Below are 26,979 nucleotides of genomic sequence, written 5' to 3' on the forward strand. Positions count from 1 at the left end.
TTTGCTGTAGTTAAGGTGAGGGTTAGTAATTATAAAGTACGAATTCCGCAAATGACTGTTAGATATTACAGTCATTGTAATGTCTGTAAAACTGTAAAATAACATCAAAGCAGAAAATGGCTTTGAACAAGATAATACAAAGATGGTTTGGTCCTATGAAGTCATGGGGACGTGTGTGTGTGTGTGTTTGTGTGTGTGTTGGGAGAGAGAGAGGAGGGGTGTGTTGTTGGGGAATCCTCCCACAGCCCCCCCCACTCCGTGCGTAAAGAGGCCGGCCTCCACCGGGACGCAGCTGCTGCTCACCTGAAGCGACGCAGCGCGGACAGACAGACAGACGCACGGCCGACAGGTAGTCACAGGAGCCGGAAGAACAAGGACTGGGTGGACTTGTCCTCATGGTATTTCCCCCGTCCCCCTCCCCGTCCCCGAGAGTCCCTCCAGCTGCTTCTTCCATTTCTTCACTGCGACCCTTTCTGCTTTTAAACGCGTTCTTTTTTTGGGGTATAATTAATGAAAGTGAATGGAGGCTGTAGAAGGAACCATGAGCGAGCAGGGCAGGAAGAAGCTGATCCTGATCGTGGTGGATATTCTGTGCGTGACTGCGGGTGAGTTGTGTTCTCCTGACAACATGGCTGATCCACAGCGTCCATCAGGATTTAGATTGAGATAACAAAAAAAAAAAACAGTTTGTTTTGGGAAGTTTGCGCAGCGACGCGCCGGATTGCCCAACACTGACACTGATTTATAGATCTATCACACACATGTTGCCTCATGGAGCTTTGTGCAAGAGCAGGAGAGGGAGCTCACTTCATGTTTGGATTACCATGATCAGCTTTCAAAACTTGCACAACACGCACGTAGTAATGTTTATACTCAGAAGCACAACTGAACTCTGCAAGCCATCATTTGTCTCTATCTTGCTCAAATAGGACAAACACAGTGTTGGAGCAATAACACCGCTGGATACTTGTGTTTGTGAATCTTCCATAAATTCATTCAGGTTAAGGTACAACACAGCATCTTATCTCAGTATCAGGCTTTACAGAGTTGGTGATGCACACACAGGCTGATCTCTGGCTGCTTATTGGATTGAGGTGTGATCAGTTGTTAGTTCTGCATCTCTACTTGTCTCTGAAGGTCTCTGATGATGAATTATTAGTCTCTGTGAATGCTTTCATGCTTGTTTGCATATTTTCCCCTCCTGCACCTCTGGCCCCTTTTTAAAAAAAAAAAAAAAAAACTGGGGTCAGGAGGAAGAGCAGAGATCATCCACAATGAATCTCTCCCTGTGACAGTAAAAATCCTGTTTTGCAAAGTGTGTGTGTGTATGTGTGTATCTGTGTGTATCTGTGTGTGTCTGTGTGTGAGTCAGGGGGTGGGCTCTTTGGTGGTGCATGTTATATATGTGATGAGTACTATACACGGAAAAAACATGCTTGTTGCGACCTGCTCTCCTTTCTGAAGTTGACACCAAGTCATTACCAGAGCTGACATCTTCCAGCTTCTACTTTATGTCGCAGCTGCTCACATTTTTTGACATCACAAGACTTATGGATTTTAGATGATGGAAAAAAGAAAGAAGGGAGATTGACGGCAAAGTCGATTTCGTCTTTTAAGTTTCCCTGTAGATGGTTTTGTTAGTTGTGAAATATGAGGTCAACAGTAGAACTTGCGGAATGCTTGTGAAGTGTGTGTGTGTGTGTCTTTCTATAGTTTGAGGGCCAATTTTAGTTCTCACTGGTTGATGTTCTGAGGGTACTTTGCCTGGTCCTCATAACTTCATAGGGTAGTTTGAGTGTTAAGATTGGCTTTAGGTTTGGGATAGAATTGTGAGCGTGTCTGTGTGTGTGCATACTAATTTCAATAATCTCTGAACTCATGGAAACCAAATCCTGGTCTTAATGTGGCAAAACATATTTTCTCCTGGCTAACTGTATGGGATATGGTTTTGGTTAGGCTGTCCACAATCAGTGGAAGTCAATACCAAGTCCTAACAAGTACAACTGCGCAAACCTGTGTGTGTGTGTGTGTCTACTAATTTTGGTCTACCTTTTGGGACCTTCTCTAGGACTGACCTTGTCAGGACCAGTGGACCTCATGGGGACCAAACCTCTGGTCCTAATGGTAAATGGTTTTGTATTTATATAGCGCTCTTCTAGTTTTGATGATCACTCAAAGCGCTTTACAGAACAATTTTACATTCACCCATTCACACACACATTCATACAGGCTAGGCATCATTTCTGAGCTCCTGGTTAATGTCAGGGGTAAGATATAAACTGTGGTTAGGTTCAGGTTAGGAATAGTTTGGTCACATTTTGGTTGTACAAGTCCTAACAATGATAGTTGTGCAAACCTTTGTGCTTCCAGTTGTGGCCCCATCTGGTCACTGACAGGAATGATAATGACCGTTCTCCTTTTCACCTCCCTCTTTACTCCACATAAGTACAGGTGTGTGTCTGTGTGTGTGTACACCTGACAAGGAGTCCACCATTCTGCACCCCCTCACTTTTTTGTTAAAGCTTGTGAACTCATTTCTTGCTCAACAACCCTGAAGGAAACGATAATGATTTCTAAAACATGGTGACGAACTGATTCTATTTAAAAATGAGTCAGGCTTTTCTGCGGAGTCGATGACATCCTGGGACTAAAGTAATGAAAGCAATCACGCAGAAACAACATTAGAGTTAAGTCAAGTAAATCCAACTCTTGTGAAATAAAGTCAGGGATTTGGTGTCATTTTTCCTGCTGTGATTAATGACGAGTAGTTTACAAAGTATTCAGCTGACTAAGCTTGGATTTCATCTCAGTCAGATGGGTGTGAAAGTCAGTCATACATCAAAATATTTGATATATAATTTGTTATATATAAATATATAGTTTTGAACTCTGACTCATGTTGTGTGAGTCAGTGCAGCTCAGATGTAAAGTACGTGGTGATTTTAGTATCAATAGATTACTAGATGAAAACCCATCTGAATCGACAAACTTAAATAGTTTGAAACCAATACAAGTAAATAGAATTATGTAACGTTAGGATGTGATCTGTGCTCAACACTAACAGATGAATTATAATGATGTAAATTGAATGATCAAACCACAGCTGCAAAGATCAGTTGAATAGTTTAGCAAAATTGAATGATCTGCCACCGTTTTGTCAAGTTGGTGATAACAAATGTCAAATATTTGATGGTTTAAGCTTCTTAAAATCGTCACATTTCACCTTTTTTTCTGCCGTTCATAAACTGAGACAATTATTTAACTAATTAAGAAATCAAACTGCTATAGTCATTAGACAATCACAGAAAATAAGACGTTTTTGACCAATATCAAATATGAAATTTCTTTTGTCCAATTATCAATGGAAGCATCAAATCTTCATTTCTGACAATCTCAAATTGAAACTTGATCAAGAAAATAAGAAAAATTCAATAATTGAGGAGAGGTGGGTTGAAAGGAGGGGGAGAAAGTAATAAAATAATAAAATCCCACAAAGTTTACCTTGCCTTCTATCAGGCTATAGGAGCAGTAATCGAGTCTGTGTACTTGTACTTATGCCTTTTGTGAAGACAGCTTTAAGCATAGACCTACAAAATGAGGATATTTTGACCGGTCCTGGCTTTTTGAGGGTTAAGACTTGGTTTTGAGATAGAATTAGGTTTAGGATAGGGTTAGGCATTTAGTTTTGATGGTTAGAGTGGGGGGCTAAGGAATTAATTATAATAATAATAAGCCTATACGTTTCCTCATTAAGATAGATGTACAAACGTGTGTGTGAGTGTGTGTGTTACGGTAGGAATGCGCTGAATGTTCAGATTGTAACAGATCTCTGAATCTGCTCACTGTTTCATTTTTCCCTCTTCCCCTCTGCAGTCAAACCCCCTTCCTGCCATTATTTGTTACCGCTGCACAGTAGATACAACACAACTTCCTAGCGTAGTTTAGAACACACACACACACACACACACACCCACACATACTGCTGCACGTGCAGGTTCGACACAGACACCACAACATGAGGCCGTCTGTTCTCACACTGTCAGACTAAGGCTACATTTTGCATATCAGTAAAATGACCACATTTGTACTAATGAAAGGACACAGGCTGCTCTGTTCCTCTTATAGTTTCACTTTTTCCTTTGTCCCTGTCTTGTCCTTTTGACGTTATGTGTACCTGAACTCTATTGAGAACGTATAATAAATCTCTTGACGTTTTCAAAAGTCAAAAACAGCTTGAAGGGTAAAAACTGGAAACTTAAGTGACACTGGTCTTGTTTCCTTTTAAAAGAATCGTTTTATGTTTTGGATTTGCTAAGATGAAAAGATTGATGTCTCTCAGTTTTCTACCTTTGGACAGAGCCAAGGCATAGACAATATAAATATCATAAACTGTATATAAAGATAGACGATATGAAAGCTCAGCTTCATGTTTCATCTACTGACACAAGATCGAGGTGAATGAACCTCTCTCCCAACATGTCAAGCCATTTTGTTTAGAAAAACCTGTTTCCTGTTGAGTTTAAATCTTCACGATGACACTGTCTGAACTCAACTATGAAATGTTCTCAGTCATAAAGTTTGGACATAAAGAGACACTGAAGAGCTGAAGTCCTCCTGGCTGCCTGTCAGAGAGACTGATCCCAGCTGTTGCTTCACTTTCCCACCACAAATACACACACACACAGACACACACACACACACACACACACACACACACACACACACACACACACACACACACACACACACATGCAGAGATCACTGGGATCATAGTTTAACAATCGCAGCTCTCTTACGACTCCGATGCCTCTGTTTGTTTGTGTTCTAGTTATCAAATCCAGAATCAAAAGGAAATTTATGAAATTGCAGCTTCACAAAAATAAGATTTACAGTTTTTGGTTCGTGGGATTCATTATCTGAACTCTTTCCCTTCATCAGCTATAATATATCATATTATATTATATAACAATCAAACAACTTTGCAGCGTCACATAGGTCCAAGCTTCAGGCCTTCTTAAAGAATTTCCAAAAACAACTAGACCTCTGTTGTATACTGTATTTTGTTGACTTGTTTTTGTTCTTTTGTGTACTTCCATTATCCAAAATGTCTCCAACAATGTTCAAACCCAGAGAAATCGCCAATTGTAATCAAGGTAGTACGTTTCATTTTGGTCCCTTTTTAATTGACTTTGCTCTTCTCTGCTACAACGTTGAGGCCAAATGATGTAAGACGAAGGAAAAACACTGTGAGCCAGTCATTTCCTCCCACTGTGTTGGGAGGGTATCACGATTATTCTTTTCCGTTTGCTGCGTAACATGAATACAACTTTATTACATAACCTCATCTGTGATTTGTTCCTGAGAATCTGGTAGATTTTCATTGGAAATGGCTGTGAAGACAACAACTCCCATGATCCCACGCTGCTTCACGACATCATCAAACTAGATATATTTGTTGGTATAATTGAGAGACCCTTAGAGGCGGAAGCTGCATATTGTACATTTAAGCATGAAAAACTATTTCGGCTTTAAATACATTATTTTCCACACCAAAATTAAGCATTTTAAACCAAACATTGTAGTTTAATGTAACACATGTTTGCCTCAGACAGGATGTTGGTGTTGATTCAGTTTTCTGTCAGTCAACTCATCTCAGCTTTGCATACACAAATGTTCAGTGGCACAAAGTCAAGGTGACGATCAGTAGTGAAGATCAGCTGCTCGTGTTCACGTCCACTCTCACTTCTCATTACAAGCTGTTGATTGGACTGAGGAGTCAAAGAAACTCTTCAGATGTGGGACAGCTGCTGTTGTTTATCTGTGCAGATTGTTAATGTGACACAGCAACATTTTACTGAGAGGAAGCTGCTCCTTCAACTGTTTTATTGAGACACACACACACACACAGTCTGCTTTTGCCAAGTGTTTGTCAAAGTCAAGTAGACAGTGTTGACTTCTGCTCCTTTACATTCCTGTGCGAAAATGAGATGTGTGTGTGAGAGTGATGGTTTCAGACTGTGTTTTCAGCACTGTGGTGGTTGTTTGGAAGAGGAAGTTAAATTATTGAAAATTATTTCTGTTTTCCGTGAGATTAAAAGTCAGCGTCAGTTTTTCCCTCTCACTTTGCTGACGTCAGTAACAAAGACTGTTTATAAAGACTAACGATACCACATTTCCCAAAAGTGAAGCCAAAGTGTCTTGATCGCCCTCCGGTGGCTGGGTGCAGTATAGTTCAAGTGTGAGCGTCGTAAGCTGTCAACCTCGGTTAAAGAGGACGTCCACTGTGCGAGGCTGTGGCGGGTCGTCCCGGTTGATGGTTTGAAACCCGGCACCTCTAGTCTTCAAGTGGAAATGTCCTTAGGAACGATAACGAACTCCACAGTTCGGTGTAATACTGGTGTGATAGAAAAGGTGCTGCACAAACTTGTAGTGTGAAGAGCTTTGAGTGGTTGATTAGACTGAACAATCAATACAATATCCATATAGTCCATTACAGAAACACGTACTGAACCTAATCAATACATTATCAGTTTGCTGATTATTTTATTCTCAATGCTCATCACCCTTCATCGTCCATGAAAGGGAATTAAGGAAAGAGCCTGAAGACAAATGCTCCACTATGAAACTGTGAGACAATGTTAAATTAGCTGTGTAATATGTAAAAATCTTTGTTAGATACTTTATTCAAGGATGATAAACTAGTAAGGATATGTTGTTGTTTATGTATTTGGAGAATCCTTAGTTAAATATACTTGGAATTATGTTTATTGAACTTAAAATAGCAATTCCACATCTAAAAGCATTTCATTTAAATCAACTTGAGTTTTTATTGTAAATGACTTTTTTGAAAGAAAAAAAAAGAACAGGAAAGAATTCCTTATCACTCAGTCGTGCTGGACTTTCCCAGGAAAACCCCCCCGGCCTCACAGGAAGTAAAGCACTTTCTTTGTAAATGAACCCCTCCACATAAAAGATGAGTGATGGGGGCTATTGTACTGAAAACAAAAGCTGCGTCAACAAAATGCATAAAGACGTCCCATGTAGCCTTAAACAGGCGATTTCTCTGTAGCTCAGGACGGAACAAACACAGCATTGAACGGCTAATGTCCTAAAAAAAGATTCCAAAACAAACAAAAAGAAAAATCCTCAAGTTAAATATTGGCTTTATCTGAACACCTCAGTGTGATGCGGTGAACCAGTCACGGATCCCCGTCAGCCAACAAACTGCCAGGTCACGCGGGCCGACCCACAGACCTCACAGTCGTCTGCTGGGATTTGACGTGGGACAAATGTTCGTAAACAGAACTGTCGCCTGTATGAGGTTCTTCAGTGAACGTGTGGGAGTCGCGGTGCGGCTCGGACACTCGTCTCGAGAGCTGAAAAACAGGAACGCTTCCCGCTTCCCGATGGGTCACGGGTCAAGGGGAAGTTTTACTTGTGTCTGATCCCAGATTCCACCGTGTTTATTTTCTCAAAGGGAGATCAGGGCTGCGCTCTTTCCAGTGGAGATTGTGAAAGCGTAAAACAATACTTTCCCTTCTTCCTTTTTTCTTTTTTTATTATCTCTCCTGCGGACTGAAGGCAGAAACTCAGCAGAAACTCTTGTGTGTGTGTGTGTGTGTTTGTCTCTTTTATAAAGAGAGATTAGAGCAGTTTCTACATTGAGGGCCGATGCTAGAGTACAAGTTACTTGTAAAATGTCAGATTAGAATAAAAAAGACCTTTTATTACAAGCAAATATCCTCCAGTAAATGTTATTCATGGTAAAATAACTAATAGCAGTTGAAATATGCCTGAGAAAAGTGAAGGTATTGATGGTGAAGAAGACAGAAAAGATTTATGGACGGAACTTGAGGCTGGAAGAAAACACAGGAAGGAAAATGTCACTGAGGAAGCAATAAAGAAAACTACAAAAATAGATAAAGTGAGAATATTCTATAATAATGAAGGGGAAACAAAGATGTTTTTTAAGAGTTCTTAACAGACTTTTACTATTTAAGTAGTAGTAAATTTACAACCTGCAAATAAACAAGGCACTGAGAGTCGTTAGCCCAAACTAAAATTGATTAGTACAATGACCTCGGTTACGTTACAGGTTGACCTGAGCCACATGACCTCTCACCAGTTTGCTGTGGGAGTGGAATCCATATTTTTTCGTTTCCTTCTCAGAAAGGAAGCGAATAAGCTCATTTCAAAACTGTTGATCTGTTGAATTTAGTAAATTGCTTCCCACTGCTGCGTCTCGGATCCCATTTTATGATCATAGGCATTTTCTATTGATATTCTGTCTCTTTACAGCCTCTGAAACAGTTTGGGTTTTGGGCCATCGTGATGTGGACGTATCAGCCGACTCCCGGCGACGTGTTTCAGGAGCTTGTGTTTTCTGTGAAGGAGAGGAGGTCCCCTTACTGTGAACTTTGGGCTTTTTAACTTTGCAGAACTTTCACATAGATTAAAAACCCACATAACACACTTAGAATGCTGCGGCTGAGACGTCTCCCACAAGCGCATTAACGGAAAACATAAATGCAAAAACCAAACATCAGAAATACAACCACAGCGGAAGTGGGCGACAACGGATATTCACAATTAAATTGAGCCGAGTTACTCCGGTCAAGTAGTGGATGTATGAGTCAAGTGACATAAATAACACGACTGCAGAAAGTAGCTCTGTTCATTTCGTTGTCATCATCTGTTGTCCCTCACCTCCGTTGTGGTTGTGTTCTTTCTTTGTGTGGCTCTTTTCGTTTAGCATTCGTGGTTTCCGTTTATGTGCTTGTGTGTGACGTCCCTGCCATTGTATAAGTGTATAAAGAGGATAAAGGACCAGTTATTGAATTGGGGAATGAAGCCGGTGTGTGAACCAGCCTGTGGTCGGGAGGAGGGGGGTGCGGCCCCACCAGGACAGACCTATAAAAACATACCAGGTCTTCTGGAATAATAGAGCAGATAAAAACAGCCCGTCCTGCTCCGATAATAGGAACTCTCTCTGGGGCTGTGGGGATGGAGGGGCATCGACTTCGCTGGGCCTGATCCTCACTGAGTCTGTTGTTCAATAAGCTTAATGCGCGTGTGTGTGTGTGTGCGCGCACACGTTTTAAAGGCCACTGCCCAACTCTGTCCACTCCACCCTGGCAGCGTGGAGCCTCCAGAGACCTGTGGAACAAGCAGGCTCTTATCTGGGTGTTATCCTTGCACCCTGCAGAGTACACACTGGCCACAGTTCAAAGAGGAGCTGTGAGTACGCTCGACCTGCTGGAATAATGAACTCTGAGAGGGAGGGGCCTCCCCTAAAGAAAATAAACTGCCCGTCATCAAAGATCATTAGTAGCACTTGTTCAGAGATGGTGACAAATATCACATCCGGTGTTTGGAGGCTGTTCAAATTGTCCTCAGGCATCGTGCTGCATTCTTCTCATGTTAATCACAGAACATATCTATGTTGACATGAGCAGGTCATATTCTCTACAGCTGCTTTAAGTCCAGAACCACTTCTCTGGACATCCTCAGGAGTTCATACATCAAATTTCAACCTAAAACAAAAATCTAAATAATAAAAAGAAAGATAAAAAATTTACCAAACTCTCCAGTATTTGCTGCAAGATTTTTGAATTAAATTCTGCAGATTATGGGGAAGTTGCTTTTAACTGTGCATGTAACCTTCCAGGAAGTACACACCTCAATATAATATGAGACAATATCAATACTACTCCTACTACTTATATGACCAGTTAAGGTTAAATGATTTAAGTTTTAATCCCTGTCTGTTTGCTTGTTTATCTGTCAGCATTATGTATGAATTACTTTATGGCTCTCCCCAAAATACGAATTGAACGATGGAACATGGGCCTAGAAAGAACTGCAGCATTTTTGTGGAGATCATCTTGGGATCATTTTCCTAATAATCATGGATCTTGATATTTTATTAAAAATCTTTTCAACCTTGTACAATTAGGGGACTGATATCTGTGAGTTTGTGGAATTTGGTGCAGTTTGTTGAATGTAAGGTGAGTTTCGAGGTGGAGGTATGAACTCTACTGAGGTGACGTTCTAATTTGTTTATCGACTTTATGGTCTTTTATGTAGCAGGAAGTGGAGAGGAGGAAACGCTGGGTTTAAATGTTCACACCCGCTCCTGACAGACTGCCACTGTATGTGTGTGTGTCTGTGTGTGTGTACGCATGACATCACGCTGGAATTACCGTCACTATATCACCTGTCCGGGACGTGTTTTCCTTTCTGTGTCCTCGTGCGGTTTCATTCAGTCAGAGCGATGGTCACACACTCTGGAGGAAGGAAGCAATCTGTTATTGTTGAGCCGCTCTTATGGCATCAAAACCAGTAAATATACGGCGCCCGCTTAGGAAAACAAACTCCGTCCATCGCTCGCTCTTATTGGCTCCGGCCGCTTCAGCGAAGTGCAGTGAAAACAGGAAAACTATTTAAAGGTTGTAGTGTAGAAAGTTCCTGACATCACTCTTGTCGATTGGACTATTGTCCTGCTCAGATTTAAGAGACGGGTTTATGTGCGTCTGTGCGTGTGTGTCTGTGTGTACTTAGAGAAACTGTTAAACCCAATGTTTGGTGTCTGTCTTCACACACACACCAAATATTTCTCACTGCACGGACAATAAATATGAGTTTTAGAACCTGTAAGATTTACAGCAGGATTTATCGGTCGTGTGTGTGTGTGTGTGTGTGTGTGTGTGTGTGTGTGTGTGTGTGTGTGTGTGTGTGTGTGTGTGTGTGTGTGTGTGTGTGTGTGTGTGTGTGTGTGTGTGTGTGTGTGTGTGTGTGTGTGTGTGTGTGTGTGTGTGTGTGTGTGTGTGTGTGTGTGTGTGTGTGTGTGTGTGTGTGTCCTGGTTCAATCCTCGGCTCCCAGGCTCTTCACTGTGCAAAAGGTGCCCCCCCTGTCAAAGGTCATGGTTGTCCTGTCCTGTGTGTTTCCATGGTGACGCACGGTTCCTGCCCTGTAGAGGTGACGCTGCTGCCACTGAGCTCGACTGATGACAAATTCATTTACTTGGCAGAGTGGAGCCTCCTGCCCAAAGCCAACAGATTAGTCCGTCGCTGTGTTCTTAGCTGTTTCCTGAGCTGCACCCCATTGTGCTGAAGTTCATGTTCGACTTGTTGGCGCGGAACTGAAGGGTCTCGGCTGCTCTCGGGATGGGCCCCCGGCCAGGGGCATTTCACAGGACTTTAGGGGGGCACCGGGAGAAAGGGACCTAGGGGCCCTGACCCAAGAAAAACATGATACCAAACCACATTGTTCCCCAAACTCAGATCGGGTATCGTTGTATTTCACATACACAAAACATTTTTTTCCAAACAAAGGTATAACATTACAAAGTGTTTATTAGAAAGTTAGTGTCATGGGACCTTGTCAGGTGCTTTCAGATCATGGTGTCGATCAAGTCTCCTGTACATAACCAATCTGACTTTTAATGGGATTCTCACAAAATGATCCTTGCTGTGGACTCCTCTCAGATCAAGGCCCCACGCTTTGCCTATACTGTTGTAACGCCCCTGTGGACGGCACATAACAATACATTGGGGTTCCTAGAGGCGACAGTCAAATCCCTGTCCTCACCTTCTCATCATCACTTTAAACAAACATTAGGGGCCTTTTCCTTTTCTTTGGAGGGTCTCTGAAAAAACCTTGAGTCGTCCATGAGGTCAAAAACAACCCGAGTACCAGCTGAAGCCTTAAAGGAATCTCTGCAGCTGGTTAACATCCGTGTTAATGAGTCTGCCATACGCACATCAAGGTGCCCGTCTGCATGGAGTCTCTGGAATGTCATTACGAAGGAAGGCAGCGCTCTTAAAAACAAACATTACTGAGGTCTAAAGTTTACCACCGAGCTCCTTAACACTGCTGGGGAGATGTTTTGTGGCCTGATGAAACTGAGGTGGAACTGTTCTGGGAAGAAAACGGCAACGTAAAAAAAAAGACCAAATGATTCCCAGGTTTATCAGAGTGTCGTCTCTTCTCTCTGCAGCCGCTCTGCCCTCGGGCATCCTGACGCTGACGTTCAGCCCGTACCAGAGAGGAATCTACTGCGATGACGAGAGCATCAGCCGTCCCTACCGCAGGGACACCATTTCCCACGGGGCCATGGCTGCGGTCACCATCTCCTGCTCCATCATCATCGTGAGTCCATGACGATGCGGTTACACCCCAGAGAAAAGCAAAACCATCAAATCCACATTTCACCTCAAACTCTTCTCTGTGTTTCCCTCCCAGATCACCACGGGAGAGGCGTACCTTGTGCACACCAAACGGCTCCACTCCAACTCCCAGTTCAACCAGTACCTGTCCGCTCTCTACAAGGTGGTGGGCACCTTCCTGTTCGGAGGAGCCGTCAGCCAATCCCTGACCGACTTGGCCAAGTTCACCATCGGCCGTCCCCGTCCAAACTTCCTGGCCGTGTGCGCCCCGGTCAGCTGTAGCGGATACATGCCGCACATCAACTGCACGGGAAACCTCCGCAACGTGACTGAGTCCAGGTGCTTCACTCAGACACTCCACCGACACCATGGTTGTAGCGTGGGAGTAGATCTTGTCAGGTCATGAGTTTCTGCCTCTCACATCAATTTTCTGAGATGACTTGACTGTACATGTTAAGAAAATGAACAGGTTTGAAAAAAACCACTGTACTTTCTTTGTCTGACAAACAGTCGATAATGAAAGCATTCATTGTATTGTCACATTTAGGAAGTGACTAATTGTTAATTAGTAAATATGTTATTATCAATGTGGCTGAGTTTGGATAAATATTGAGATCAGAAACAGCCGACTCATACGGATTTATAAATATTGTCAGTCGACACATTTGGTTTAGATTTACTTGATATTTGCATTATTTCTTGACAAATTGTCGCAATGTTAAAGGAAGTGGGGGGAAGAAAACATCCTGGATCAACTCCTCTTATCAAAACCACTCCTAATGTTGATGGGTTCTTCTTTGGTCCTTACCTCAGCCTTCCATCAAGTTTCAAGAAAATCAGTTTAGTTGTTTTTGTGTAATCCTGCCAGCAATGAAAACACAACTCCTGTGGATGTAAAAAATATTAGTGGTGCAGATGCAATCATCATGTATTGGTTTAAATGAAACTACAGGTGGAAAATAAACTCCAGACTGATTGCTCCTCTTCTTCACTTCATCATAATATTGATTAAACACAAGTGAATGTTGATTCTCTTCTCTGTTTCCATCGGTCTCCCTCAGGTTATCGTTCTACTCCGGCCACTCGTCCTTCGGGATGTACTGCATGCTCTTTCTGTCGGTGAGTGAGGCCGTTTTTGTGTGAGACATTTGGTGGCTGGGAAATGTGTATTTACCCAAAACACCCACGAGTGACTCCAAACAGGGGAAGGTGGTCATCGCGGACACGTGGCTCCGCTTCTAAAAACATCATTGTTGTAAAGCAACACACGGCACAATGGACGGAAGATGACAGAGTGAACGGTTTTAATCCTGAAATACTCAAAGTCTGCCGGAACACAGCAGATTCTCAAATTCTCATTTTGCATAGTTCGACACTAAAAGCTCCAATGACAAGGTCGGGGATAAGAACTCATCAGATACGGATATTTGCTAGATCAAAGTTTAACATCTTCGTTTATGTTTTGTTAAGTTTTTTAGGCCAACAGCAGAGATTAAAGATTCTTTTTAACTTTTAACATTTCAATAAATCCAACTTGGTAATTTTTGATATGGCTTAAATCATTTCCACTTAAAAATTTTATTTAGTTTGAATTTAAGGGTAGTAATACATAAGATTCGTTTTTTAGGTCAGGATTTGGTCGTTCTTTTGTTGTAAACGTCAACTTTTTTGTTCAATTATATTTTCCAGTGGAAATCAAACCTATCATCTATATAGTGTATATAAGTGTCAAACACAGGGGTTTTAAATGTTTTATGTTGTGTGTGTGTGTGTGTGTGTGTGTGTGTGTGTGTGTGTGTGTGTGTGTGTGTGTGTGTGTGTGTGTGTGTGTGTGTGTGTGTGTGTGTGTGTGTGTGTGTGTGTGTGTGTGTGTGTGTGTGTGTGTGTGTGTGTGTGTGTGTGTGTGTGTGTGTGTGTGTGTGTGTGTGTGTGTGTGTGTGTGCAGTTCTATCTGCAGGCCCGGATGCAGGGGAAGTGGACGCGACTGGTTCGACCGACCATCCAGTTCTTCCTGGTGGGTTTTGCTCTGTATGTGGGATACACGCGTGTTTCCGACCACAAACATCACTGGAGCGACGTGCTGGTGGGGCTGCTGCAGGGGGCGCTCATCTCTGTTCTCACTGTGAGTGTGACCATGTGTTCTGTCATTTGTACAAAAAAAAGCTATGAGGAAAATGGCCGTAAGAAATCCAAAACTCAAGTTAAATCACATGGGTTTATTAATAAGAACGCAGGTTTTTGTTCTCAATCTAAACGATGATGATGTCATTATTAGCCAATTAACGTTTACTATATTATCATAACTTAAAGCAAAAAAAAAATACTTCTCAACTTCCCCTTCTGCTGCATTTTGTTAAAGCTATTACTGTAATTGTTTGCAAGGCACTGTTCTAGGTCGCATTTGAGGCTGTGATTTGCAGTTCAACATGTTCGAGAACACTGTGACCAAAACCTAATATTCTCAGAGCTGAAATCAGACTAAAATAGGTTTATTTCATATCTGCAATGCTCTTGGTTTGATTCTGGCGAGGAGCCTGACCTCAAAGGTACAAATATTTGTTTAAATCCATCCAAAAAAAAAAAATTTGACAAAGATAGTGTTCATTATAGTACTGATGTGTTTATACTGTGTGGTTTTTACTTCACCATCATCTCTGACGTTGACTTTTTATCATATTTCTTCACTCAGGTTCGTTACGTCTCTGACTTCTTCAAGCAGCGACTTCCTCCCTGCACGCCGCCAGACACGGCTGAGATCGAACCCCTGGAGCGGAAGCCGAGCCCGCAGCCTCGCGACTCGCAGCACGGGAACCACTACAACTACCCCGGTCCCGTATGAGCACAGGACTGAACTCTCACTAACCCGGGCCGACGCGCTCAAACAGAGGCTCGGTCACCAAAAGTCGTGCATTTGGAAAAAAGAAAAGAGAAAATAACCACAACACGCTGCGGTAACCACTAACTGGATATTCAGACCTTCTCCACTCCGGAACCTCCCAACACTTTCAGATTTCTATAACCTGTCGGAACAGAAGCTCCATCGCCTGCATTTCCGTCAGTTTGGGTTTGTGTGTGTGTGTGTGATCAGTCGAAACTGATTTTATGGTGTTATTGTGTAGATGTGAAGCGTGTTCGGTTTGTAAGCGTGCAATGATCATATATATATATATATATATATATATATATATATATATATATATATATATATATATATATATATATATATATATATATATATATATATATATATATATATATATATATATATATATATATATATATATATATATATATATATATATATATATATATATATATATATATATAAAATGTTTTTAGGATTTTTTTAAAGAAAATAAAGTTTCAGGTTGGTGGGTGAGAATTTAAGCTGTGAGTCTTGATGATAAGTGGAGCAATGACTTCAACAGGATTTCAAAAGAAACGCCAACAAAACCATTTTTTCTAAGATGAAACCTTGGAGACTGAATGTTTTCTACTTTGTTACTTTATTTTACTTACACTGGAGAGAGTTTGTATCCACCTGTCCCTCCCGTGTCTTAATCTTTTAGGTGTGCATGTGATAAGGATGGACTGATCCAGCCATCACACACAAACACACACACACACAGTGTAGTGCTGACATGTTTTTATTTGTGTGTAGACTCGTCTTATGAACTGTGTAGCTTTTAAGAATGATATCATTACCACTACTTTACTGAGGAGTCACCGTGAAACTTTGTACTGGAAATTTTTCTTCTTTTAAAGAAACAAAATGTTATTAAATGATTTGAAAATAACTGAGGACAATTGAAAGCGTTACTGGAGTGTATTCAACCCGTGAACTCACTCTTTTGTCTGCTTTTGTCTTTCTTATACAAACTAAAAACACCTTCACGGACCTTTCCTCTATATCACGTGTAACCTATTGTGAACCTGCACATATTGTAATCGTATCTTTACTTCACCCTGATGTTTTTTTATGTAGCTTCTCCATAAACATAAGCCAGAACATCATCTGTGTGTGCTTATTTCCATCGTACGAGAAAGAAAGGAAATGTTTGAGTGATTTGTGGTGACGGTGAGTGAGAGTAAAAGTAACTTTTCTCAGAGGTGTTGTCTCTGTCGTTGGTGAACACGATGCACAACAGACACATGGTGACGTGTCGTTTCATGTCTGGACCTGCTTGTGGGATTCCTCAGCAGGAGAGGAATGGAGCTGTTGAACCACATCAGGTTGGTTTAGAAAAAAATAAAAGCTTTACATTCTTATTTCCTTTTCCTTTGGCACAGGTATCATCCTCTATGGGGCGATTTGTAATTAACAATGATGACGAGCTGCTTTTTAAATCTAAACCGTAAAAATACTTAATAACTTTGCTCAATGGCGATATCATGCGGATAGTTTTTGTTTTATTCATCGCAGTTCAGCCTCCACCTCATCAAAGGAGGTGAACAAATTCCTCACGTCAATGACGCATTTGATGTCAATGACAAATTCGTCCTTTTTCCAAGATAAGTTTCCAGTTTTTCCAGAATGAACCTGATAAATCTACCAAGTCCATAAACTCATTGCAAAATATCAGTGAATGTGAATGTGTCAGCCAAGAGGCAACAAGACATCACAGGACAAAAATGCTAAGTTTATCTCACATGAGCAATTAGAACACATGTTGGTCTCAGCTTTAAGGATTCTTATCTAAAGAAAGAATATGATTCTGGCAACACTCAATAATTATATTGGAATTGATCGGAAATATTCGACTGTCTAAACTGAAAAGAAAACAATATTTAACTGGCAACACGAATGAATTAAGTTATTTCAAATGAAAGTAAGTAAGTGTGTTAACTTAGTAATTTGTTTTTCAGTGATACCAAATACTTTCTGCGGACCATAAATGTCCAGGTTGCAGTGATTAACCAGAATAACAAAGATAGGGCAACAAAATAATATGAATAACGTTCACAATATCCTTTTCTTTATCAGCAGTAAAACAAAGATTAAATATGAATTGAAATGCTTATCGTGCAAGTACAGTGAGAATGTGAAACAGAATTCATCTGCACATGTTTTATGTTTGTAATTTTCTGCTCATAAGAGTTTAAAACCACAACCTTCACTCAGTAGCACAAATCCCTCTAAATGTTTGTTTGTTGTGAGAATCACTGTCCCGCCCTGAACACAGACCCTGAGAAGACAGGGCTCAGTTTATGTTTGCAAACCTTCAGCAAAGTTTTTAATAATTGTTTAGAAAATTTGGTTGATTCCATGATTTAAAGCAGCTTTAATTTATGTTTTTCTTTTTTTTTTGCAATGAGCTACAATCAACACTGACGTTCTCTTCCAATGAAGTTGATATTGGGAACAGTACAAACACACAGGTGTCGGTCCACCTGATGAATTTAAGTAAGATATTCCCTCTTTAGCTAGTAGCTGAGTGTTGCTTGTAGCTGGTCAGGTTGTGTGCAGTCTGTTTCTAAAGCTTTAGGATGAGAGGGAAACTCAAGCTGAACTCTGGAGGTCATGTTTGTGTGGTGACTCATCCACAGAGCTGTTACTAATCTGAAGGGAATTTCTTTGTCATTTATTTTGTTATTTACACTGCGACGCCTGTAATCAAATTCACTCCTCAAAACACGTGTGCAAGTCGACCGAGCCTCAAACCACACATCGCTTCCCGAAGCTGTGGAGGAGTCGACTCTCATCCCGAACGTTTTGATCAGACGCTACATTTCCTGACCCGTCGCCTTTCTGTCCTTCAAACTGCTTCAGTGTTTCTCCCACATGCAAAGACAAAAGGACCAATCGCAATCACATCTTTTATTTGTAAGGCACCAGAGAAGCTTCCTTACTGCTAAAAGGTTGATTCATTCTCATTAAGAGTACACGGTTGCTTGTTTACATTTTTTTTTTTTTTTGCCCCAGATATTTTTCTTAAAATGAGACTGTGTTCATAAACACATTAAACTGGATTTTCTTTGCACCGAAAAAGGAATAAAACATTTACAAACCTAGAAAACAATGTTAAGTGTTACTGCCTACTGAGAGAATGGGAGAGAAAAAACAGGAAAAACGACATGGTATACAACATTGTGCCTCTCTTACTGTAGGCTTGTAATGCACACATACAACACTTAAGTCTTCCATGATACACACGTTAAAAAGCAGCTTTGAAACATACAAAAATGCTTTAAAAAATATGTATATTGATATATTCATATGTATACAAATTGGCCCTTCACAGCAAAAACAAACACACATACCATTCATATGTCTGAACTTTGCCAAAGGAGGTTTTTCTACAGAGACTTGACGTCAGCATAAAGAGTGCAAAAGACAAACTGATGTGTTCTCGCACTCAATATATTAAAGTCAAAGATCTCCAGGAAAGGGAAACCCTGCAGCTCCCCAACACTAGCACAGACAGGAAGGAGGAAAACAAACGAGCACCAAGCCACGACTTAAGTGCTTTTAAAATTAAAATACACAGAGAGAGAGAGAGAGAGAGAGAGAGATTCAAGCGCAGATCCTGGACGTGCTCAGACATTAAAAAGGTGGGGTGTCAAAGCTCTGGCAAGCGCTCACATTACAGGGGGGGGTGACAGCGACTCGACCCGACGGTCAGAAGGTGAAGACGAGAGGAGAAGAGCGGACACGATGATGTGAACTCATCACACCGACTCTCTGGCTGTTCAGAGGCTTGAGAGCGTCTTCACACTAGAGAGAGCACTGCTGCCCCCTGCTGTTCTATTTCCATACTAAAGACCAACAGCATTCAGTGTGCGCTATATTCCAACCTTTAAACTGTTTTACAGTCAGCACACAAGAGAGCAGGACAAGTTTTATATTCAGGATAAACAACTTTAGAAAACCATTGAAAACACCTTAAACCTAAATTTCCCAAAATAATATCGGTTCACCTCCATTTACTTTGTGCATTGCATTATGAGAGGGACGTGTCCATCAGCTGTTCACAAATCAAATGTGTTGAAGCATGACCAACTGCATTCTTCACCTCGTCACACTTCTTGCGTGAAATCACGACAAACCCGACACCTACTTTGACTTGTGGTCGGATATGTTGAACGTACGATGAGCGTATATTTGCAAACTATTTCTCCTCAAAGACATGATTAATGTTGTATTTACCTTTGCATACACATCAAGTGACAGATTTAGTTACGGCTCTTCTCACTGTGGAACATTTGCTCAAAGTGAAATCTGTTTTTGTAAGCGAGAGAGAAAAAAATATCTTAGTCATTAATTAAACAGTGGAAACAAATTGTGGACGATTATAATTATAACATGTTTGCATCAGCGTTTGTTTGTTGGTTTGCAGGGTTAGGCAAAAAACTACTGAACTGAATTCAAATAGTTTCTGGAGATATAGGGAATGAACTAATTACTCTAAAACTTCAGCTTAACAACTAAATTTTATGACAAATAAATGTTTTTTAACCTATCAAACCACTTCCTTCTTTGTTATGTCGACTGCACGAACTACAGTATTGAGGTTATCGCTCCGAGTGCTGTTCTAGTTAGACCATATATCCCCTTACAAAAGTCAAAATGATCTGGATAAGAAACGCTGATCTATTATCATTATCTGCACTGATTTCTTCTATGTGGACCATAGGAAGAGTATACTATCAAGATAAGATTGTGTTTAAACTCTAGAACTGGTATTTATTTAGCATGGAGTTGGGACAAAGCATTTGTTTAAAAAACTACTGCTTGTTTTTTTGTGATCATCAGGGAACAAGAATTTGGTCACCAGCACATATTGTGGTTGTAATAACAGTTTTTTTCTGAGCGAACACATGTTTGCTGTTGCTTTCAGATCTTTAGCCACTCACTCAGGACACATTCTTAATCCAAATAATGACACTAAAGAAAAGAGGAGGATACCCCCTTATAGTCACACACAAGGTAGGAAAAGACAGGTGCTCGAAACTGAGGTGAACTTGCAGAAATACAGTTAACACTCGTCTGTTGGTTTCCACCGTCTGGTTCTGAAGTTTAGATCCCGTTCAAGTTTGATTTAAAAGCAGGCGGGCAAAAGGGAGAAAAGGGCTGACTGACGCGGGGGGGGGGTGAGGGTAATACAAAAGGTGCTTACATTTTTTTTTTTTTTTTTTTTTAAATTAAACATGTTTTCTTCTTTCCAATCACATTCACTCCAACACACACAGACAACTCTAGACTAATCATAGCCTGTCTTTAACTTCACGAAAACAACATGTCAAAATAAAGTCAATTCTTTCAGAGTGTAAATTCTTATCATTTACAGACGAGTCATGGTCCATTAAATGTAGCGCGTGTAGCAGCAGCAGCAGCTCGGCCTATTAAACAAATGAACTACCATTTGTACAAACTATAGGGTTTTTAATGGAATAAAATCCCATTTCTCTGGGACTGAGGTACACAGCTAAAGGTAATGCATCCAGTGGTTGGTATGAAAATAATGGGTTAGGATTTTTTGAAGGGTTTGAAAGCACATGATAAGTGAAATGTCTCTTTAAAAACATCCCATTTAACATCATCGGCTAAGATTTAATTTGGCTCCGATGCACAATGCCTGTGTAATCAGAGACCGTTTATAAAGATGGACGACAAGCCAGCTCCTCCTGGTGGATGTTAGTGAAAACGACATGGACTAAACTAAAAAGTCAAAGTACACGTCATATTCAATTTTCTTCCAAGATGGTTTCTGTCACTTTAGGTAGATCTTATCACACGTTTGTATGTCCAAGTGCTCATTTTTCCAGTGGGGGCTTAAAAAAACAGGGTGAAACATCACGATTGACAGATGATACTGACTTGCAATTGGACAAGTGTGTTTATCGGTGGAAACACAACAGCACAGCTCCACACTAGGATCAATCCTGCACTGACTCTGGCTCCAAATAACGTTAAAAGTGCAAAATGGTGGCATCTATATCCGGGATATTTCATCCTTAATTTTTGTGCAACGGGAGCAAGAGGAGACGTGTCGTCCATTTTTATTTCCAGTCTACGGTCCAAACATTTTTGGAGAAATGCGATATTGAGCTATTGTACGTCATGCAACGAGGAAAAAGGAGTTACAGAGAGCTGAGATGTTAAAACTCCTTACAGTGACTGGCAGAAAAGAGCCAGTACGACACAATCTGAGGGACTTAAAGAAAGAAAAAAAAAACATTGAATACAGATCTGATAACAAGAAGAAAATAAACCTGTGAGAGGCAGATCCATGTGTGGGAGACTGCTTTTAGCTTTCAGCCGCAGCTCTTTCTCCAGATGGGAATACATTTATCTTGGTTAAGCCTAACAACAGTGGCTTACACAAAAGAAAAAGCATTTATTCTAAGTCTAGAAGCCTGAACTGAGTCTATTACCACTAAAGAAGAACTCACGCTCTCAACCATTCAGCAGTTTCAATCTCTAACACATCCAAAAGCTTCAACGCCGTCTTTTCTGCTCGTCATCATCCCTGCGGTTTCATCAACACTCAAGACAGGCAGCCAGACTTACATCAATCTCCATTTACAGTTACAGTTTCACCTTTCTTTTCTCAACACCCCTCCTCCCTCTCCAAACCTCCTCACTGTGTCGACACTAGTCTGACTTATCCCCGTCGTCTCCTCTGGGTGCTCTCTCTGCCGCTTCCCTGGCTTTGTCCTCCTTCACCACCTGAGCCTGGCCGTGGGAGTAGTTGGCCAGGATGGACGAGAGGGAGAGCAGGCCGGAGCTGGAGGAGACGTTGGGCAGGGAGGGAGGGGTGAGGCCCATGGGGAGCGGGTTCACAGGCAGGGCCAGGCCCTGGAGCTGGGGCAGGTGTTGCACCTGAAGCTGATGCTAAAAACACACAAATGATTAAGATACAAAAAGGTCAGTTATTACATTTTAAGCTGTGTTGAAGTTCATGTCTGAAAAGCGGCATTAGAAACATGCAGACACGTAAAGTAAGCGATATAAAAGCTCACCCGTATGATAGAGTTCATCTCTGGAGGTGTGACCTGCTTTGCTCTCTCTATGGCGCCCATCACCTGCTGCTGATGCTGGAACATAGAAGCAACATGGTCATACATGTCCCGATAGTAAAGGAATAAGCAGAGGGGCAGAATTGTTGAGACTTCTATTGTGACACATTTGTGAAGATGTCAGTGTCCTTACCTCCTGTGACAGGTAAGGCAGCACCTGAGCACAGATCCCGTTCAGTCTCTTCACTATTTCAGCCTGCAAAGAAAAAAATCATGTCAGAAAATGGATTAGACCTGTTTCTACAAAAGCTGAAATCATGGAAAAAAAATATGTTACAGGGGAGGATAATTACCTGTTTGTGCATTTCAATGTTCAACCCGTAGGACATTTCATAGTACTACAATAAACAGAGGGAGAAAGACAAACGTTATAAAAGTGTGGTAGTAAATTAAGTGAATGTTTCCACAAAACCAAATAAGACATTTTCTGATAGCACTTTCAAACATGGCGAAAGCAGGAAAATGGCACTGGAAACTTCAGTGGTAAACACATCCCAAAACATTGTGGGATACATTTCATGACAGGGAAAATCCCAGACTTACCATGATATAATGACGCTGCATCTCAGACTTTTCAGAGGCCAGTTTATCACACTCCAACTTCAAACTGTTTACAGAGAATAAGCAGATGCATTAGACGACAGCTAGAATGAAGATATCAAAGTGTCATCAGCTGGATTCTATAAGGGACAGGGTGCATGAATGATTTTTAAACTTTTCACCTATATCCTGTAGTTAACAACCCACAATACAGACATGCAAGGGCCTTGGTACAAATTCAGTACATCCACATTTTATTGCTGATCTTATAATTCTAAATGATAAACTGATTGTATATATATCATGCTTTGAGAGTCACATTCACCCAGTCGTACGCAAAATTCACACAGCACTCTTATGCACAGCGCTTTTTGGAGTTCGTGTCTAGTTCAAAGTCACATCGGCAAGCAGACTGGATGAGGCTGGGATCGAACCGCCAACCACATGTATAGTGGACAACCCGCTCTATCCCCTGATCCACCACCTTAAGGCAGCAGAAGTCTAGTTAAGTATAGACAAGACTTTAAGTTCTCGTCAAGTGTAAGACTTGTGGAAATTAACTTGGAGCTCACTCAGAGAGCAAATCCTTACTTCCTATAACAAGGCATGTGTGTGTGTGTGTGTCTCTGCGTGCCTGTGGTATTGTGCTTGCAGGAACTGGAACTCATCCTTGATGCGGTCACAGGAGTCAGAAGTGGTGAACTTGAGAGGTTGACCGGACTGAGAGGACGCCTGAGGAAACAACAAAACAACATCATGAGCAGTTTTGCGTTTACTCACGAGGATCCCAGCAGACAAATACAAAATGTAATTTCTCCATCTTAATTTATTACATCTTGTGCTGGACCACAACTCACATGGGTCATCTGATACGACAGTTTAATTACACAGCCTTTCTGCTTTACGAAACCATAACCTGTGCAACAAGACAGGAATCAGAGAATGTGTTTGGGTTTGTTTAGAAACAGCAGTTTGACTTCTGGGTTTAACCCTTCGAGGATAGTTAAAATGTGAGTCAGCCTGAACTCACTAAATTGAGATAAAGGAGAAAACGGTGTGTTTGACTTTTGTGGTTCAACCCGGAAAGAACGGTCACCTTGCAATTATCCCAAAATGCAGAGATACCTTCAACAGCTGCCTTTGACAAACTGATATGCAACATCCTCTCAAAGAGAAACTTAATAAAAATCAATGGGCCGAGTCTTGATTGAGGAAATGTGTTTACAGAAGGTGAGATTAAAGTGTGTCTATGCCGAACATATGCGAGAGGCTGGTTATGTATAGACAACAGTTACAACATCAGTCCAGAGCTGTAATCCAGCGTTTATCCTGTGCCCTAAACCCTCATTACTCTCTAAATAAACGGCACGAGGGCAAGAGGTTTCCAGTGGGATTATGGGACTAAACAGAAATGATGGAGTCAGTCGGTTACACAGAGGTCGAATCTCTGCAGCCAAAAACGCAAACTGCAGTCATTTGCTTTTGAGATGCAAGAGAAATACTGGAACTACTTGGCTCACTGATTAGTTGAGAGAATAAATTGTGAGAATCGATGAGCTATAAAGGAGTGACTTTGTCAGGAAAAGGCATATTTCAACATTTTTAATCAGTTAATCAAGAGTTACAATAAAAAGAAAAAAACATCAGCCCCCCTCATTTAAGGTCTATTATCAAAGAAAACACAAGTTATCCCAAGATTTCATCATGGTTTATGGGGATTTCTTTTGTTTAAATTCTAAATTCTCTGCAATTTTTTTTAAACAAAACAATTAATCGTAATATTTAAGGCTGCAACTAACTAATGTTCTTCCATTATCAATTAATTTCCCCATTAGTAACTGTATTTAATTGATTAATTGTTAAGTAGTGAAATATGTATCCACCCCAAGGTCACAGCTACAAAGCAGTAAAAGCTAAAGATATTCAGTTAACTATGATCTTAAAAAGAGAAAAATATTAATATTTTAGGGACTGCAAACAAAGATTATTTTCTTTATCCATTAATCTACTAGTGTTTTTTTAAATTTAGTATCTGATCATTATTATGTCAGAAAAGTGAGTGGTTCTCATGACAAAGTCTAAGCGTACAAGTTGAGCACAACTGCATTATTTAGCCAAAGATATTCAGCTAATTTTACACAGACAGCGATCAAAACCAGATGTTTTCACATTAGGTATTCTTGTTTGAAAAACCTTATCTCAAATGATAAGTGGTTCTTTGTTTCTATTACTTTTCAAGATCTGAAAAAATAGTACTATTTTATTTCTCTAAATATTGAGATTTACTTTCTTTTCTATGTTTAATAACATTGTAAACTGAGTATTTTTATGTTTTGGTCTGTTGTTTGAAACAAAGGAGATATATAAAGAGGTTTCCATTGACTTTGTAAATCTATTATAAGCTATTTTGTGAAATTTGACATAGAAATCCGTTTTGGAACTAATTGGCAGATTAGTCAATAAAGAAAACAATTGTTAGATGCGACCTCAATAGTTTCAGCTTCATTTTGTTCTTGTTTAAACCAAGTATTAACACGGATTACCATGTAAACTGTGGTAACATGATGCAGCATTGTTTGCAGTGGGGATTCGTCTGAGGCCCATGTGTAATTTCACACCTCCTTCCTGCCTGAGCTAATGTCTGTGAGGCTTCTCTCCACTGCTGAATACTGAATGTAACTCATCTGATATTAGTCGCTGAAGACTCCTACAGTTAAAATAACTAAATATTGAATTATTTAATAATTAAGCCACGAAGGGCAGTTTCTTTTCTAACTTTGCTTCGTAGTTTCTCAGATCTAAGTAATAGCTGACAGATGCTAATTGAAATTCTGCCTTATGTTTGCATTAATATTTGTATTTAATGATTTCAATAATAAGGACTTTTATGTTCATCGAGTGTCCAAACTGTTTAATGGAAGTTGGCCATTGCCCATTTATTTGCACTGTCGCCTCACTAATCATTTGTGCTTAGTGATGGTTTTAAAATACCAGTGAATTAAAACAATCAGATCAGAATAAAACGATTTAACTTCCTCTCTCTGTTCGGAGAGACGCTAGCTAACAGCGAGGTGCACACACAGGCAAGTTAGCCGAGAAACCTAGCTAGCTAGCTAGCGGTGTTTTCATGTGTTAAAGCTAGCTGTTTTTTCATGTGTTTAAGCTAGCTGTGTTATCCTGTGTTTAAGCTAGCTGTGTTATCCTGTGTTTAAGCTAGCTGTTGTGCTGTGTTGTAGCGGCACCGCCGTGGCGAGGCTCCGCAGACGGGAGGTCTGGTGCTTGTGAGCCGGGCTGACAGTGACCGACCCGGGGCCAGCGCGGTGCTAGTGTCAGCTGTCCGGCTGCTAGCTAGTGTTAGCTCCGCCCGCCGCTTCGGCTGCTCCGGTTTCCCACCGGGACAAGTTCCACTCGTCAACTTACCGAGTGCCTCGATTGAGGAAACATCATGTCAGCAGTGTGCGTCGCCTCGTCTCCTTCGCTCGGATCGAAACCACCAGCAGGCTAGCTAGCCGGCTAAGCTAACAGGTCCCCAGAGAACACTAGACGATCGGAGACGCCGTTCGCACTTTGTACCCAGTCATCGTTTACAAGAACGTTAGCTAACGTCAAAGCAGCGGGGGCCGAGCGCCTTCTTCTTCGGGTCTCAACGCTGCCGAGCACCGCGGCCTGCGAGGAGGAAGACGAGGCTGAGGAGGAGAAGAAGAAAGCAGCTTCTCGAAGGGACGTCAGGGTTTTTTTAAGAATAGCGTTAACGTTACGTCTCCCGGGGGAAACACTGGATGTTGACACACGAGCCTCCGACTCTCCTCTGCTGCGGAGAGAAGAGCAGCTTCATCCGGGGAACAAACCGAGCGGCGGAGCGGCGGGCGCCCCCGTGCGACACAGCGCGGAACTAACCCCCGTTGCACAACTGAAAGGGGATAAATTCCAAAGTTCAGCACTGCTGAGCTCCAGATACACATACTTTACTGTTATCTTACATTTTTCATACCAAACAATTACTTAAATCAAGGGGAAATAATAGTCAAGTTAATCAGGAGCAAGAGGATTCCAATGGGATTATGGGACTGAATAGAAATGATCAGTTGGTTACACAGAGGTCGAATCTCCACAGCCAAAACACAAACTGCATCGATTTGCTTTTGGAAATGGGCTCGTTGATTAGTTGTAAATCGATGGGCAGTTGTTTCAAATTATTTAATCAAGAAAAATGTTACAGAAAACTGCCAGGCTACAGAAAAAGCCTGTTTC

The 26,979-nt window shown here is 41.1% G+C and overlaps 2 protein-coding genes across 2 annotated transcripts; one reads left to right on the forward strand and one right to left on the reverse strand.

Moving 5' to 3' along the window:
• Positions 1 to 277: 277 nt before the first annotated feature.
• Positions 278 to 15,347, forward strand: plpp2a (phospholipid phosphatase 2a). Its single transcript, XM_061082557.1, has 6 exons — positions 278 to 605; positions 12,000 to 12,151; positions 12,245 to 12,507; positions 13,230 to 13,287; positions 14,114 to 14,290; positions 14,858 to 15,347. The coding sequence occupies exons 1-6, from the start codon at positions 521 to 523 to the stop codon at positions 15,005 to 15,007; spliced, it is 885 nt and encodes a 294-aa protein (XP_060938540.1). The 5' UTR covers positions 278 to 520; the 3' UTR covers positions 15,008 to 15,347.
• A 2,624-nt stretch (positions 15,348 to 17,971) lies between these two features.
• Positions 17,972 to 26,539, reverse strand: LOC133015171 (TLE family member 5-like). Its single transcript, XM_061082302.1, has 7 exons — positions 26,149 to 26,539; positions 23,363 to 23,460; positions 22,732 to 22,795; positions 22,482 to 22,526; positions 22,322 to 22,384; positions 22,132 to 22,206; positions 17,972 to 22,003 (listed from the first exon to the last, which is right to left on the reverse strand). Exons 1-7 carry the CDS (start codon positions 26,173 to 26,175, stop codon positions 21,764 to 21,766), a joined length of 612 nt encoding a protein of 203 aa, XP_060938285.1. The 5' UTR covers positions 26,176 to 26,539; the 3' UTR covers positions 17,972 to 21,763.
• Between the last annotated feature and the right edge of the window lie 440 nt (positions 26,540 to 26,979).

This window comes from Limanda limanda, chromosome 12 (assembly GCF_963576545.1).
Source record: "Limanda limanda chromosome 12, fLimLim1.1, whole genome shotgun sequence".
NCBI classification, from domain to species: Eukaryota; Metazoa; Chordata; class Actinopteri; order Pleuronectiformes; family Pleuronectidae; genus Limanda; species Limanda limanda.